Source organism: Nothobranchius furzeri, chromosome 16 (genome assembly GCF_043380555.1).
Source record: "Nothobranchius furzeri strain GRZ-AD chromosome 16, NfurGRZ-RIMD1, whole genome shotgun sequence".
Lineage (NCBI taxonomy): Eukaryota > Metazoa > Chordata > Actinopteri > Cyprinodontiformes > Nothobranchiidae > Nothobranchius > Nothobranchius furzeri.
This window is the reverse complement of record NC_091756.1, coordinates 39,613,545-39,626,340: the sequence shown is the minus strand read 5'-3', so window position 1 is coordinate 39,626,340 and position 12,796 is coordinate 39,613,545. Positions and strand designations below refer to the sequence as shown.

Sequence of the window (12,796 nt, the reverse complement as noted above, 5' to 3'; positions counted from 1 at the left end):
AATGCACACTCATTGACAAACAATGATTAAAGGGATACTTTGCAACTTTTTCATATGTTTTAATCATTTTCTAGAGCCAGTAAATGCTAAAATTACCTGTTAAATGTTTAGTGAAATGCCCCACAGCCCTTTTCGCCCCCTGTCGCCAGAATATTCCACTTGCAACTTCACAGTCCGGTCCGCTCTGTTGGACTTAGAAAAAAAAACGATGGATTTTTTGCATCCTGATCACGTGACGTGTGACGTACATGGATGAAGATCAGCGTTAGAGCTGGGATGTTTGTTCTTACTTTGCGGGGGCTCGTCCAGACACCCACACAGTAAAAACTTTAGTGGTCAATGGCAGCGAATGGTTGGATTTAAAATGATGACTTTTGTTGCCAATGACAGTTAATGAGTTTTCCCAATACATTTGTAGTGGTCTCTAGTATACATTAAGGCCTTGTGTATTGCTCTCCGGGGGGAAATGGCTCTGGCACTCTTGTTTTAGGAGCTGGAAGTTAGCCAGAGTAAAGGTGAGCAGCAGACAACTGGATTTAGACTCTTATTTTCTGATATTCAGACATCTTTCCTCTGATTGGATAACAGCAACGTGACTCTAACACTGACTGTTTGCTCTGCAACTTTGATGTTTTATCTCCACAAATAACACAAGCCTGACAGAGTTCTGCTGTGTTGTGGAGTTGCTAATGCTAACAGTTAGCTTCTACTAGCGGAGACGTTCTCTTCTGTTTCCTTGGCGCTACACCAACAACAGCTTTCCTCATCGTGAGCCAAGATGAGTGAGTCCGTGAAATGTTACTGTGACATTATGATGTGCAAATACCACAAGATTTTCTAATCCAGGAGTTCTCCCATCTATTTTCTATCAGCGGCTAATGCAGGAAGCTAGTAGACTATTTTCATGTTTAGTTTCACAGCGATGATCATATTTCAAAAATAAGTAAGAAACAATTTCTCAGTGAAATTGACCTTTAAATAAATGAAAAGATTTTGTTGTCGTTCAAACTCTTATTTTTGAGTAATACAAACTAAAACAAAGACTTATTTTTTATTATTTTTAATGACTGGATTTTATTTGTATAAAAGTCATCACAATAATTACTTTTTTACATAAATATGAACGTTTCATTTTTCATGAATGCAGTTAAGTGGATTGTAAAATTGTTTAAAACAATTATTTTTGCAGGAGTCAGGGTTAGAAACTGTGTTTTAAAAGCTAAATAAAACAAAGTTTGTCCATTTTCCTGTTTTACATAACATAAAACAGCATAATACACTTTTAGAGTTTACAGTAAAGGCATGCTTAAGTCAGCATGTGAATTTGTGGGTCAGTGTGCACATCTGCACCCATTTGTATGTTATGCACTCTTTGCATCACTCCCACATCCCAATCTGCTTTCCTCCACCTCCCTGGATTTTCCTCTCCCTCCATCTTTATGTCAAGTGTCAAAAATGGAGGATGGATCCAGTTTGATAAGTTCTGTTCTGTCTGGCCACGTGTCAGGACAAGATCAACCATAAAGCCAAGGAAAACCACTCACTCTCATACTTCCCAGGTTTGTGGAGGATTTACCCCTCCTTTCTAGGGGAGTGTGTTGGAGTAAAGAAGCTTTTATATTGAGTAGGTGACTTTTGTTTTCAGAGGAATAATGATGCTATGGGTGCTATTGATAGATAGATAGATAGACAGACAGACAGACAGACAGACAGACAGACAGCCAGCCAGACAGACAGACAGACGGACAGACGATAGAGTGGTTATACAGCACTCAGCATAAATGAGTACACCCCCTTTAAAAAGTAAGAATCTAATCAGTAGCTTAACGAACAAAAGAACTATTTCCAGAATTTTCACAAGGCTGGGTTTTATTGAACACTTGTTTAACTCCATAACATGAAATTAAGGTTAATAATATAACTTAGATCACAAAATCTTTAGTTTTACAAAAATTGGTTGAAGCAAAAATGAATACACCCAACAACAAAAACTACTACATTTAGTATTTAGTATGACCACCGTGGTTTTCAAGGACAGCATCGAGTCTTCTAGGCATGGAAGGAACAAGTTGGCGACATATTGCAATGTCTATCTTTTCCCGTTCTTTAATAACCTCTTTTAGAGTCTGGATGCTGGATGGAGAGGGAGGATCAACTTGCTGCTTCAGAATTCCCCACAGGTGTTGGATTGGGTTCAGATCAGGAGACATACTTGGTCATTCAGTCACCTTCACCCTGTTCTTCTTCATGAATGCAACAGTAGCTTTAGATGTGTGTTTTGGATCATTGTCGTGTTGGAAACGTGCACGACGACCAAGTGCACAGAGTAATGGCAGCAACTGCTCCTTCAGTATAGAGCAGTACATTGTTGAATTCATGATACCTTCAATGAAATGCAGCTCCCCAACACCAGCAGCACTCATGCAGTCCAACATAAAGACACTGCCGCCACCATGCTTCACTGTAGGCACCATGCATTTTTCTTTAAAATCCTCACCTTTACAACGCCATACAGTTTAGAAACAGTTCCAAAAACAGTTATCTTTGTCTCATCACTCCAGAGTCTAGAGTCCCAGTAGTCTTCGTCTCTTTCAGCATGGGCCCTAGCAAATGCTAGGCATGCTTTTTTTGTGCATGGGCTTTAGGAGAGGCTTCCTTCATGGATGACACCCATGCATGCCATTCCTCTGCAGACAGTGTGCGCTTTATGGTGTCACAAGAAACAGTCACTCCAGTTTGGCTTTCTACTGCTTTAGCTAACTGCAGTGAACTTGCATGGTGATCTTCTTCGACCCTTCTCATAGAAGATGCTCCTGTTGAAATATTAACTTCCGTGGGTGGCCTGGACATCTCTGTAAGATGGTTGCACTTCCATCTTTCTGAAAATTTTAGATCACTTCTGCTACAGTATTTTGACTGATATGTAAAGCTTTGCTGATCTTCTCGTAGCCCTCACCTTTTTGTGTAAATAAATGATTTTCTTTCTCAGATTTTGTGATGTTTCTCTTCCATGTGAAGCAATTGCTGATGGCATGAAATAGTTAAGTAATGCCCTTTTACGTATAGGGAGCCTAAGTAGGGATGTCCCGATGCAACTTTTTTCACTTCCGATACGATACCGATATTGCATCCTTCAGTATTGACCGATACCATATCAATCCGATATGATATCAGAACAAATCATACATACTTTTACATTTTTCATACTGTGAAATGTATAAGGCTTGATCAAGTGATTTTACTCAAACAGAAAACAAAAGCCAGCAACACTGAGTATGAAAAACTGACCAACTTTATTTAATTTTACTTTTTATTTTTTTCTATTTTTTATTTCATTCAAAATAAAAACAAATAAAACATATAAACAATAAGAAATTAATTGCCGGTTTAATTAACTAACATTTTTAGTGTACAGCGCCTTGTTTGGTGAATGCGCTTTATAAATAAAATTGGATTGGATTGGAAGAAATGCATAACAAAAAATCAAATTTGAACAAAAAGGAGCAGAATGAAGAAAAACATCTTGTAATTTCTGCCCCCTTTTCTAGAAGAAATAATCTATTTATATACAATTTCCATTTGTCAGACACACATACAGAATCATATTAAACTTTTTCCTGTTCTAAATTCCAGTGCGATCATGATCATTGATTTAATTTACATTTTCATAATTATTTAGTACACTCAATTTGGTACATTTTTTGAATATATTAAATGACAGAGTTTTTTTTTATTTCCCTTCTAAGGTTATTCCATAACTAAACACCATTTACAGATATATTCCATTCCTTTATTTTAGTTCTAAATCTTGGTTTTGTTAACACATCAGTTTCTTTCAGCATGTAATTACTAGTTCTCTTTTCAAATATCCCCTGAATGTTTGTTGGCAGAGTACCTAAATTGGCTTTATACATGGTTTGTAAGATTTTCCAGTCTTTTAAATCATGAAATTTCAGTAATTTATATTTAATAAACAATGGGTTCGATGGATCTCTACAGCCACTATACAGTGGGGAAAAAAAGTATTTAGTCAGCCACCGATTGTGCAAGTTCTCCCACTTAAAATGATGACAGAGGTCAGTCATTTTCATCATAGGTACACTTCTGTGAGAGAGAGAATGTGAAAAAAATCCATGAATTCACATGGCAGGATGTTTAAAGAATTTATTTGTAAATTAGGGTGGAAAATAAGTATTTGGTCACTTCAAACAAGGAAATTAGTCAGTAAAAACTTGACTCTATGTAATACTCCTAAGGATTTGGCAATTTTACCTTTTATGTAAATAATATGGGATTTCCATGTCAAGTCTTCATCAATAAGAACTCCAAGAAATTTAGTTTCTTTTACTCTTGGAATTTCAATCAATTTTATTAACCTTTGGTTGCATAAATGTGAATAGTTGAGGGAAGGGACATGAGGAGCAAAACACAATATTTTTCTCTGACCAGCTGCTACAAGTTGAGTGTCTAAAGTTTCAATTTCACACACTGCAAAAGTCCTCATGCATTATTTTGTGATCCTGCTTCAAATGCACAATGAGGTTGGACGCGTTAATCTTCCCTGGTTCTGTTCCACCACAGGAAACTTGTGCACTTGTGTGCACTCAGCCAAACTGTTTTTTTTTCAGACTTTAACAAAAAATACAGCCACATGGCCGACATTGTTCCTTGCTACTTTGCTAGCACACACTGTTCTGATCACGTGGACTTTGCATGTTGGATCTGGGCGCTGCTGAGTAGAATTGCTAGAATGGAATTTAAAGCAGGACATACTGCTAATATCAGCGATTTTTCATGCAGTCCGATATAATCTGATACAGTGTTTTTGGGCCGATATCATCATTGGGAAAAGGGCATCCCAAAATGCAAGTCAATGGGGCTAAAGATGCTATTTTCTAATTCCGCTTGTTTTTTGCCATGGATTTCACATATGATGTCCATGAATCCTAAAGACTCATTTTAATATCGAGAATGTGCTTATTTTTGAATGGGAGGAAACTTTATTTTAGGTTTTGTGTGAAAATATGTCCAGGACTACAAATGCACATCACCAAAATAATATCATCGAACCAGACATGAAAAGCTGTAGTTATAGAAGGTGTTTATTCATTGGCCATCATCTTAAACAACACATTTTATAGGCAGGTATCCAAATCTTTACTGTGCCAAAGGCTTTATTTCTTTTTTTTTTACTACCATCAAACCAAAGTGTTTTGAAGTGGTCAGACCTGTTTTTAACTATTTTTTTAAACATTTATTTATATTTTTCTTATTAACTTTTTTATTTCAATTTTTTTAGTTTTGTTTTGTGAAGCACCTTGCAAATTTGTTCTTGAGAAGTGCTATATAAAAATCCTTTATAATTTGTTCTTTTTTTTCTTTTATTAATATTTTTGCTGACATTTTCCATGTTTATTGACTGTTTTGTTGTATTCATGTGAGTCTGTAACCATATATTAGTGCCTAGAGAGTCATTTTAGATCAGAAGGCTTGCTTTGCAACTCAGAAATAAGAACTGAACACATTTTTTGCACCTTTGGACACTTACCTGTGTTGAAGTTTTTTTTTTAACATGGCGAAATATCTTATATGTGTAAGTGTACAGTTTAGACACAAGCCATTAAAAAAATCCAGTCATGGGGTGAAATCGATACGATTGTCTTTCAACCTATCTCTGCACACAGTTGGACAGTGCTAGGACCAATCAGAGCAGCGAACAACGTCGTGACATATTCATCACTATGGAAATCAGTCAACGGGGCAGTTTGCCATACACCATCAAAGAAGAAGCAAATACACCCTTTTTCTAAATAAATAACTTGAGTACAGTGATCCCTCGCTACTTCACGGTTCGTTTATCGCGGATTCACGACTTCGCAGATTTTTTCTTTGGAGCCTTATTCAAGGGAAATTCGCCGATTCGCGGAATTTTTCACCGATTCGCGGTATTTTTCTGTCATGTTTTGGGGTAAGTGTCTAACCCAAGACATACAGAATCAGACTCAAGTCGAGGTAAAAGATAAACAATAATTTTATTTCTTTAATGATGAGGAAAACTGAGGGCGCACTGGTGATCCAGCGGAGGGTAATCCAGGAAGCGGCAAAATGCGGAAGTTCATGGTGAATGTGGAATTGAGCTGGGGTGATATCCAGAGGCGAATTGTAGATTTCCAGGTGGCAGAGTAGACGGATGAGGAGGACGAGGTAACAGAGAGGGAGCGTGAGCACGGTGGAGAGCGGGATGGCAGAGCGGAGTCGTATGCAGGCAGCAAACCGGTGAGTATCCAGAAGTCTCCAAGACGGGAGCGAATCCGGAGGAGAAGCGAGTCAGGCAGTAGTTAATCATCTGGCGTGGTATCCGTATAACCGTCCTCCTTTTAAAGCCGTCCCGCTAATCAGGCTGATGAGGATCAGCTGCGCTCCTTCTCCTGTTAAATAAATACTGTAAATATGGTGTCCCTACTTCGCGGATTTTCACCTATCGCGGCCAGGTCTGGAACGCATCTACCGCAATAAACGAGGGATCACGGTACTTCTATCTGCTCATGTCCCTAAGCAAAGCTGAAGTCAGAATTGTTCTAAGTTGATGCCAAAACTGTTTGAGCGCTGTTCTGAGCTGACGCCATCTTTTTAGTTTTTCTCCATCGCATCTCTGGTGCCAAGCCCACCCAAGCAACACAGAGCACTGTAATTGGCTAGACACAAAACTGTTTGGTCCACTGGTAGATCTGCAGAGCTTATGATGGAGCATGGCTAGAACAACCTGCAGAGCTAAATTAGTTGCTCCTGCTATGGCTGTTCTACATTGCTAGGGTAAGGTTTTTTTCTGCTTCTTGTTTAAAAACCAGACTTAATTTATCAGCACTTGAGCCAAATCTTACTTCATGTACATTCTCGCCTTTTTTTTCCTCTCACAGCTGAAAAATTAACAAACATCTGGGCTAGCTAGTGAACTGGCTTCTTCTACACACACACACACACACACACACACACACACACACACACACACACACACACCCTCCTAGGGGTATTTGACTGGGATAAATAATCATTGTAAATAATGAATGTCAATTAATAGAGGAAGACGTGGCCTTGCTAAGGACGCTCTGATTAGTCTTTCAGTGGGATCTGCTCCCCAGCTGGTTTCAGCCAATCATGCCAGCCTTATTCAAACTCTACTTCTCTATTACAGTCACAGTTCTCACCTCGACCTAGGAATATAGTGTTTTTGTGTTAGGGAGTCTCTCAGCAGGGATTAAAATATGATGTGTACCAGGATTTAAAACAGCATTAGAACTGTTCCATGTGTTGTTGTTTGAGAAGTGGTTTCATTAGGACAGTTTGATGATAATGTATGCATTTATTCAAGGATACACTCCTTTTAAAAGCAGTATGTGTGATGACCTCAGTGGTGTTATTCAAAGTGTTGTAGGTTTAACTGTTAAAAGGGATTTAGTTTATTTGCCCTGTTACATATTTAAGTATTTTTTATCACACATAGATGTTTTAGATCATCAAAAACTATTTTAATATCAAACAAATCAAATCTGAGTAAATACTAAATCCAGTTTTCAAGTGATGATTCCAGTGATTAGTGGAGGAAAATCTATCCAAGCCAACTTGGCCCTGTGTGAAGAATTGCCCCTCTAATGGGGCTTACACATTAGCGTCAGCACGGCCCCAAAAGGTATCGAACAGCACCGGAATTTGGTTTCACACACAGGTCAGATTTGCGTTTTCGGTGCCGAGGCGACTCTTTCTCTCAGACCTTCTGCCCAGCGGTCAGACTGGGACCGAGGCGACACTACGGACTGATTGGCCGGCCGAAATTCCGCCTTCTGCCTCAGGGGATTTCTCGCATGTGTGATTCATTTTCATGCTGGATGCTGTTGAGTAGACTTCTGTCTGTAGCACGGAGCTGCCGATCCGGAGCTGCAGTTAAGCTTGGGTATGGGAGAAAAGAATAGCTTTTTTTTCTGTGTGTGTGTGCGTGCGTGCGTGCGTGTGTGTGTGGCGATTATGAGGACACACACAGCAAATTAATAAAATAATGTGGTTCGGCGTCTCCAAAAGCAACTCAGCTCCTGTCCGCCTTTTGTTTACCTTATGGAGCGGACTTTCCCTGCACATATTAAGCTCCGCCCACAGGCTCTGGGAATTCCTGAGAAGTCCGTCAGATTTATATGTGAACACTACACCACCCATACCAGCCCAATCTTACACCATCCAGCCCGACCGTGCCAACACTAATGTGTAAGCGCCTTTACTGAACTGTGAATTAAACATGATGATTTTTGATTATTTATATAGCTGAATTCCGTTCCACCAGCCAGTCAGACCTGATCACTACCAGACCTGTAGAATAAAGTCATCTCTTCAATCAAACCTGCATGACATCATGAAGTAGGTTAAAAGATCTGAAAATGCAACACACCGTGACCTTTTCTAAATACATTTAAAGAACCCAGAGCATCTAAATCTCTACAGGATTTGTTAGGTTAAGGTCAGAGGTCATGATTCATCAATATGAAAATATGAGGCAAGAAAAAGCATCATGGGGAAGTTCTGAGACCAAAGGTTTGTCTCACATTTACCGAAAGCAAAAAAACAACAACTTTCAGGCTCAGCCAAGGTGTTGAGGGGATCCATTTTGGTTCCCTAAGGATTGGGTCTCTGCTTTTACAGATGATGTGGTCCTGTCGACTTCATCAGAACGTGATCTCCGGCTCTCATTGGAGCGGTTCGCAGCTGGGATGACAATCAGCTCCTCTAAATCCAAGACCATGGTCTTGAGTCAGAAAAGGGTAGAATGCCTTCTCCAGGTCAGGGATGAGGTTCTGCCCCAAGTGGAGGAGTTTAAGTATCTCGGGGTCTTGTTCAAGAGTGAGGGAAAGATGGAGCGTGAGATCGAAAGGCTTATTGGTGCTGTGTTTGCAGTGATGCGGGCGTTGTACCGATCTGTCTTGGTGAAAAGAGAGCTGAGCCAGAATGTAAAACTCTCGATTTACCAGTCGATCTACGTTCCAACCCTCACCTATGGTCACGAGCTTTGCGTATTAAAGAATGAGATCGCAGATCCAAGCGGCCGAAATGAGTTTTCTCCACGGGGTGTCTGGGCTCTACCTCAGAGATAGGGTGAGAAGCTCTGTCATCCGGGAGGAGCTCTGAGTAGATCAGCTGCTTCTCCACATCGAGTGGAGACAGTTGAGGTGGCTTGGGCATCTAGTTAGTAGAGGTGCTGAAAAAAATCGATTCAGGTCTGAATCGGGATTCTTATTTATAAAGATTCAGAATCGATTCACAAAGGTTCAGAATCGATCCCAAGAACTCAAATGTTTGGCATGTTACAGGTCTGAGATGCACTTTTGACTTCATTATGGATGGATGGATGGATGGATGGAATAAACTAACAAAGATAACTCTTTTAGAGATGTTCTGTGGACTGATGAGACCAATGTGGAGCTTTCTGGACAGTGTGTGTCTCGTTGGTATAAAACCAACACTACATTTCCTAAGTACAACATCATACCAGCAGTTAAACACGGTGGTGGTAGTGTGATATTCTAGACCTGGGCTGTAACTGATGGGATATACTTATCCACAGTGCTGTACGTGGCTGACATATCAGAGTTTAGCTCAAAACTGAACATGTGGATGTTATAAAGGTGTTGTTGTTTAGCTTGGGGGGGGGGGAGCAGGAATCTAACATAACACCGTGGCTTTAAATGATGGGGCTGTAAGCCCAGGCTGCTGGACTGAAGGAGGTCGGCAGCTCAACTGCTGCTCAGATTTAGACTTTAGAGGGTAGAAGGGTGACTGAGCACCCCCCCCCCCCCCCCCCCCACACACACACACACACACACACACACCACCACCACCACCACCCCCCACCCACCCACCCTTCTCAGTGATAAATGGCCACAGCATGGGCTATTCATCTCCTGCTTAGAGAAGTGGACAGTGCCCCCTCTGCATGGCTTCTTCTCCACCCCCTACAAGTCAGCAAATGTGATAATTCTCTCATTTGTCAGAAGCAGCGGAGGGTTTGGTGTGTGTTTTTCTGAGGGACAAACTCGCCATATGAGTCATTTCTTTCTCTTTTTTTATTCAAACCTTACTCTTGAAAAGTTTACTTCAGTTAAAATGGGAAAATCTAAATGTTTGTGTGTGTGTGTGTGTGTGTGGGGGGGGGGGGTCTATTTTACTGCTAATTCAGTCAGTAATTCAGCAATTTTATTACCTCCAGGAAACTACTGAGTCACTTTTTCCATTTTATTGTGCGAATAAAGTTTCAGAGTGTGTGTGTGTGTGTGTTTTGCTCATCTACTCACATACATGACATTTTTAAAAGCCACATATTCAGATTCTTTAATTGATGCAGGTTAAATGATCTAATGCCCCCCCTGTACAGATAGATCCCTCATAGTCAGAGCTTCTGCTGCTTATTAAACACAATAAGCCTCTGGTTGATGGCTGGAAGTTTTGTTGTCACATACACGCGGGACTGTTCCACGTGTTTACCATTCTCTATGGACACTGTGAGACTTGCTCCTCCTGATCTGATCTCTGTCTTCTCCCTGCAGGATCATCCAGAATCGTATCCTGGTCTTCGTCCTCGGCGCCGTCATCCTCCTCACCGTCATCCTGGCCATCTATTTGAATCTGCGAAGCCACTGATCTTTACTTTTCACCCATAAACACACACACACACACACACCCATGTCCTTAATCCCAACACAAACACACATGATTAATAGCGACAAAAGCGGTGTTCTGCTGTAATTAGGACAAATGGTCCCCATGAATCAGTTTCCAAAACCTGACAGGGAGCTTTTTTCCTCTCATTTCTGGACTTTATGTCAGGTTCTTTCTTCCCGTCTCTAGGGATGAGATGTTTTTCTGATGGATTAAACTTTTCATGATATCGTCCGTAGTGTGTATTTGCACCTGATCTTGACTCCAGGTGAACACAGCTTGACTAATCTTAATCAGAAGTCGTTTTTTTTTTCTCTCGTAGGGGTGGGGTAAATGTTTTTAAGACATGTAGACATGCATGAAAGACAGGGGGACAGTCGGGGACCAGTGGACATACGTACAGTTTGATATTGGAGCTTCTTTAACTCGATGATTCAGCTGTTCTCCATGTAGCCCCACAAACAGCAGAGGACAGTGCCTTCAGATGAGATGTGCTGCTCCCACACTTGCTTTAAAAAGCTCCGCAAAGCCAAAAATAGATACTTGGCTTTGCTAAAAATAAAAAATAAAAATTATAAAGAAAAAGAAGAAATGAGTCAGGAAAAAGTTTGATTCCAGCTCAAGATCAAAGTTTGGTTTGATTCGTATGAAGAAATCTGCATGTTTACAACTTTTGCGTCCAGAAAGACATTTTAAGAGAGTTTAAAGGAAGGTAAATTTGGTTATTTACTAGATGTTTAACACATAAGACCCCACATCTGTTCAAGAGATGACAGACACTGACTTGTATTATGTTGGAACCCAGAACACACATCACAACTGTGGACTTTTTAACAGTCGTCGTTCTTCTAACATTTAAATAGATATATATGTATAGTGTTTTTGCTTTCAATACCAGTAATTCTGTTGCTATTTATTTATAAGAACAGATTCAGACGTCTGTGTAAGAATTGTGTGTTTTATTGTTGTTATTCTGAGTTAATGGCATTTTGGCTGAGGCAGGACCAAATGAAGTGTGCCCGTTTCTAGTTTCCATTCCTCTCCTTCTATAAATAGATCCAACCTGTTTTTGAGTTTTTCTGTTTGTTGTGTTTTTCGGGTGAAATTCTGAAGATCGTTTCTGTTTGGCTGTGATACGGGTGTCTGCTGTCGAGTGATTCTTCATTTAAAGAGCGTATTTGGAGAATCTCCTGACAGTTTAATGTAGGATGGGTGGGATGGTGATGCCTTATCAGCCAGAAGCACGCACGCACGCACACACGCACACACACACACACACACACACACACACACACACACACAGTCAGGGTGAAGTACTGAAGTGCGCTTGTGTCTCTTGTGGTTGGTGATCAGCATCAGCTTCCTCGTGAGGACATTTGCTATTCCGTTTCAGAGCTATAGTCGTCATTTTCGACGATGCGGGAAAATCAGCCCCCCCCCCCCCCACACACACACACACACACACAATTCTAAAGCCCCCTCCCCTATAGGCCACCAGTTCTTAGGCCCTCGCCATCCACAGTGCCTTCGCCTGCTTCAAAGCATCAAATTAATGGCCGACAAAACAGTCCCTCTGACCGTCCCAAGGTGGGCCGACCCGCTGAGATTATCATTAAAGTCAAGGAAAACTATTTTTAAAAAGAAGGAAGTGGGCAAGGAAGGAGTTGGGGGGGGGGGGGGGGGGGGGGTGTAATTCCCGGACAGTTTGACAAATCTCATCTGGTAATGACCCTCGGTGATTGTGCTCAGTCGGCCTGTACAGGATCTGCTGATGTGCTCTGTTGTCCGTCATTCTGTCTCTTTCTCTGCCTCCCCCCTCCCTTGTCTCTCTACCTCCTCTGCCACCTTTTCTCCTCCTCCTCCCTGTCCTCCCCTCCCTCCCTCCCAGCCTGTCAGATGAGCGGAGCGGTAGCTAGCGAGCGAGCGGTGGAAGGCAGCGTGGCGGCGGCTTCTATTTGAAGTTGTAATGGTGTCAAAAAGTCAGGGCTGACTGACAGACGTCAGTCCCACAGGGCCTCATTAAAAACAGACCCACTTGACAAGGAAATAATTGAGCGCTGGCGACAACTTGGGGGCCCCCTCTGCGTTTTTAGATGTTTTT

General features: G+C 41.1%; 1 protein-coding gene across 5 annotated transcripts in view; it reads left to right on the top strand.

The window, feature by feature from the left end:
- Nucleotides 1–10,924, top strand: part of vti1a (vesicle transport through interaction with t-SNAREs 1A) — a 141,095-nt gene extending 130,171 nt beyond the window's left edge. For 3 of the 5 annotated variants that reach the window (XM_054749757.2, XM_015962599.3, XM_015962598.3), the window contains one exon: nucleotides 10,584–10,924. In XM_054749757.2, the coding sequence (XP_054605732.1) occupies nucleotides 10,584–10,677 (94 nt within the window). In that variant the 3' untranslated portion in view covers nucleotides 10,678–10,924. The remainder of the gene's footprint in view (nucleotides 1–10,583) is intronic. The other 2 variants (XM_015962601.3, XM_015962600.3) reach the window with 1 other exon arrangement.
- The last annotated feature ends 1,872 nt before the right edge of the window (nucleotides 10,925–12,796 follow it).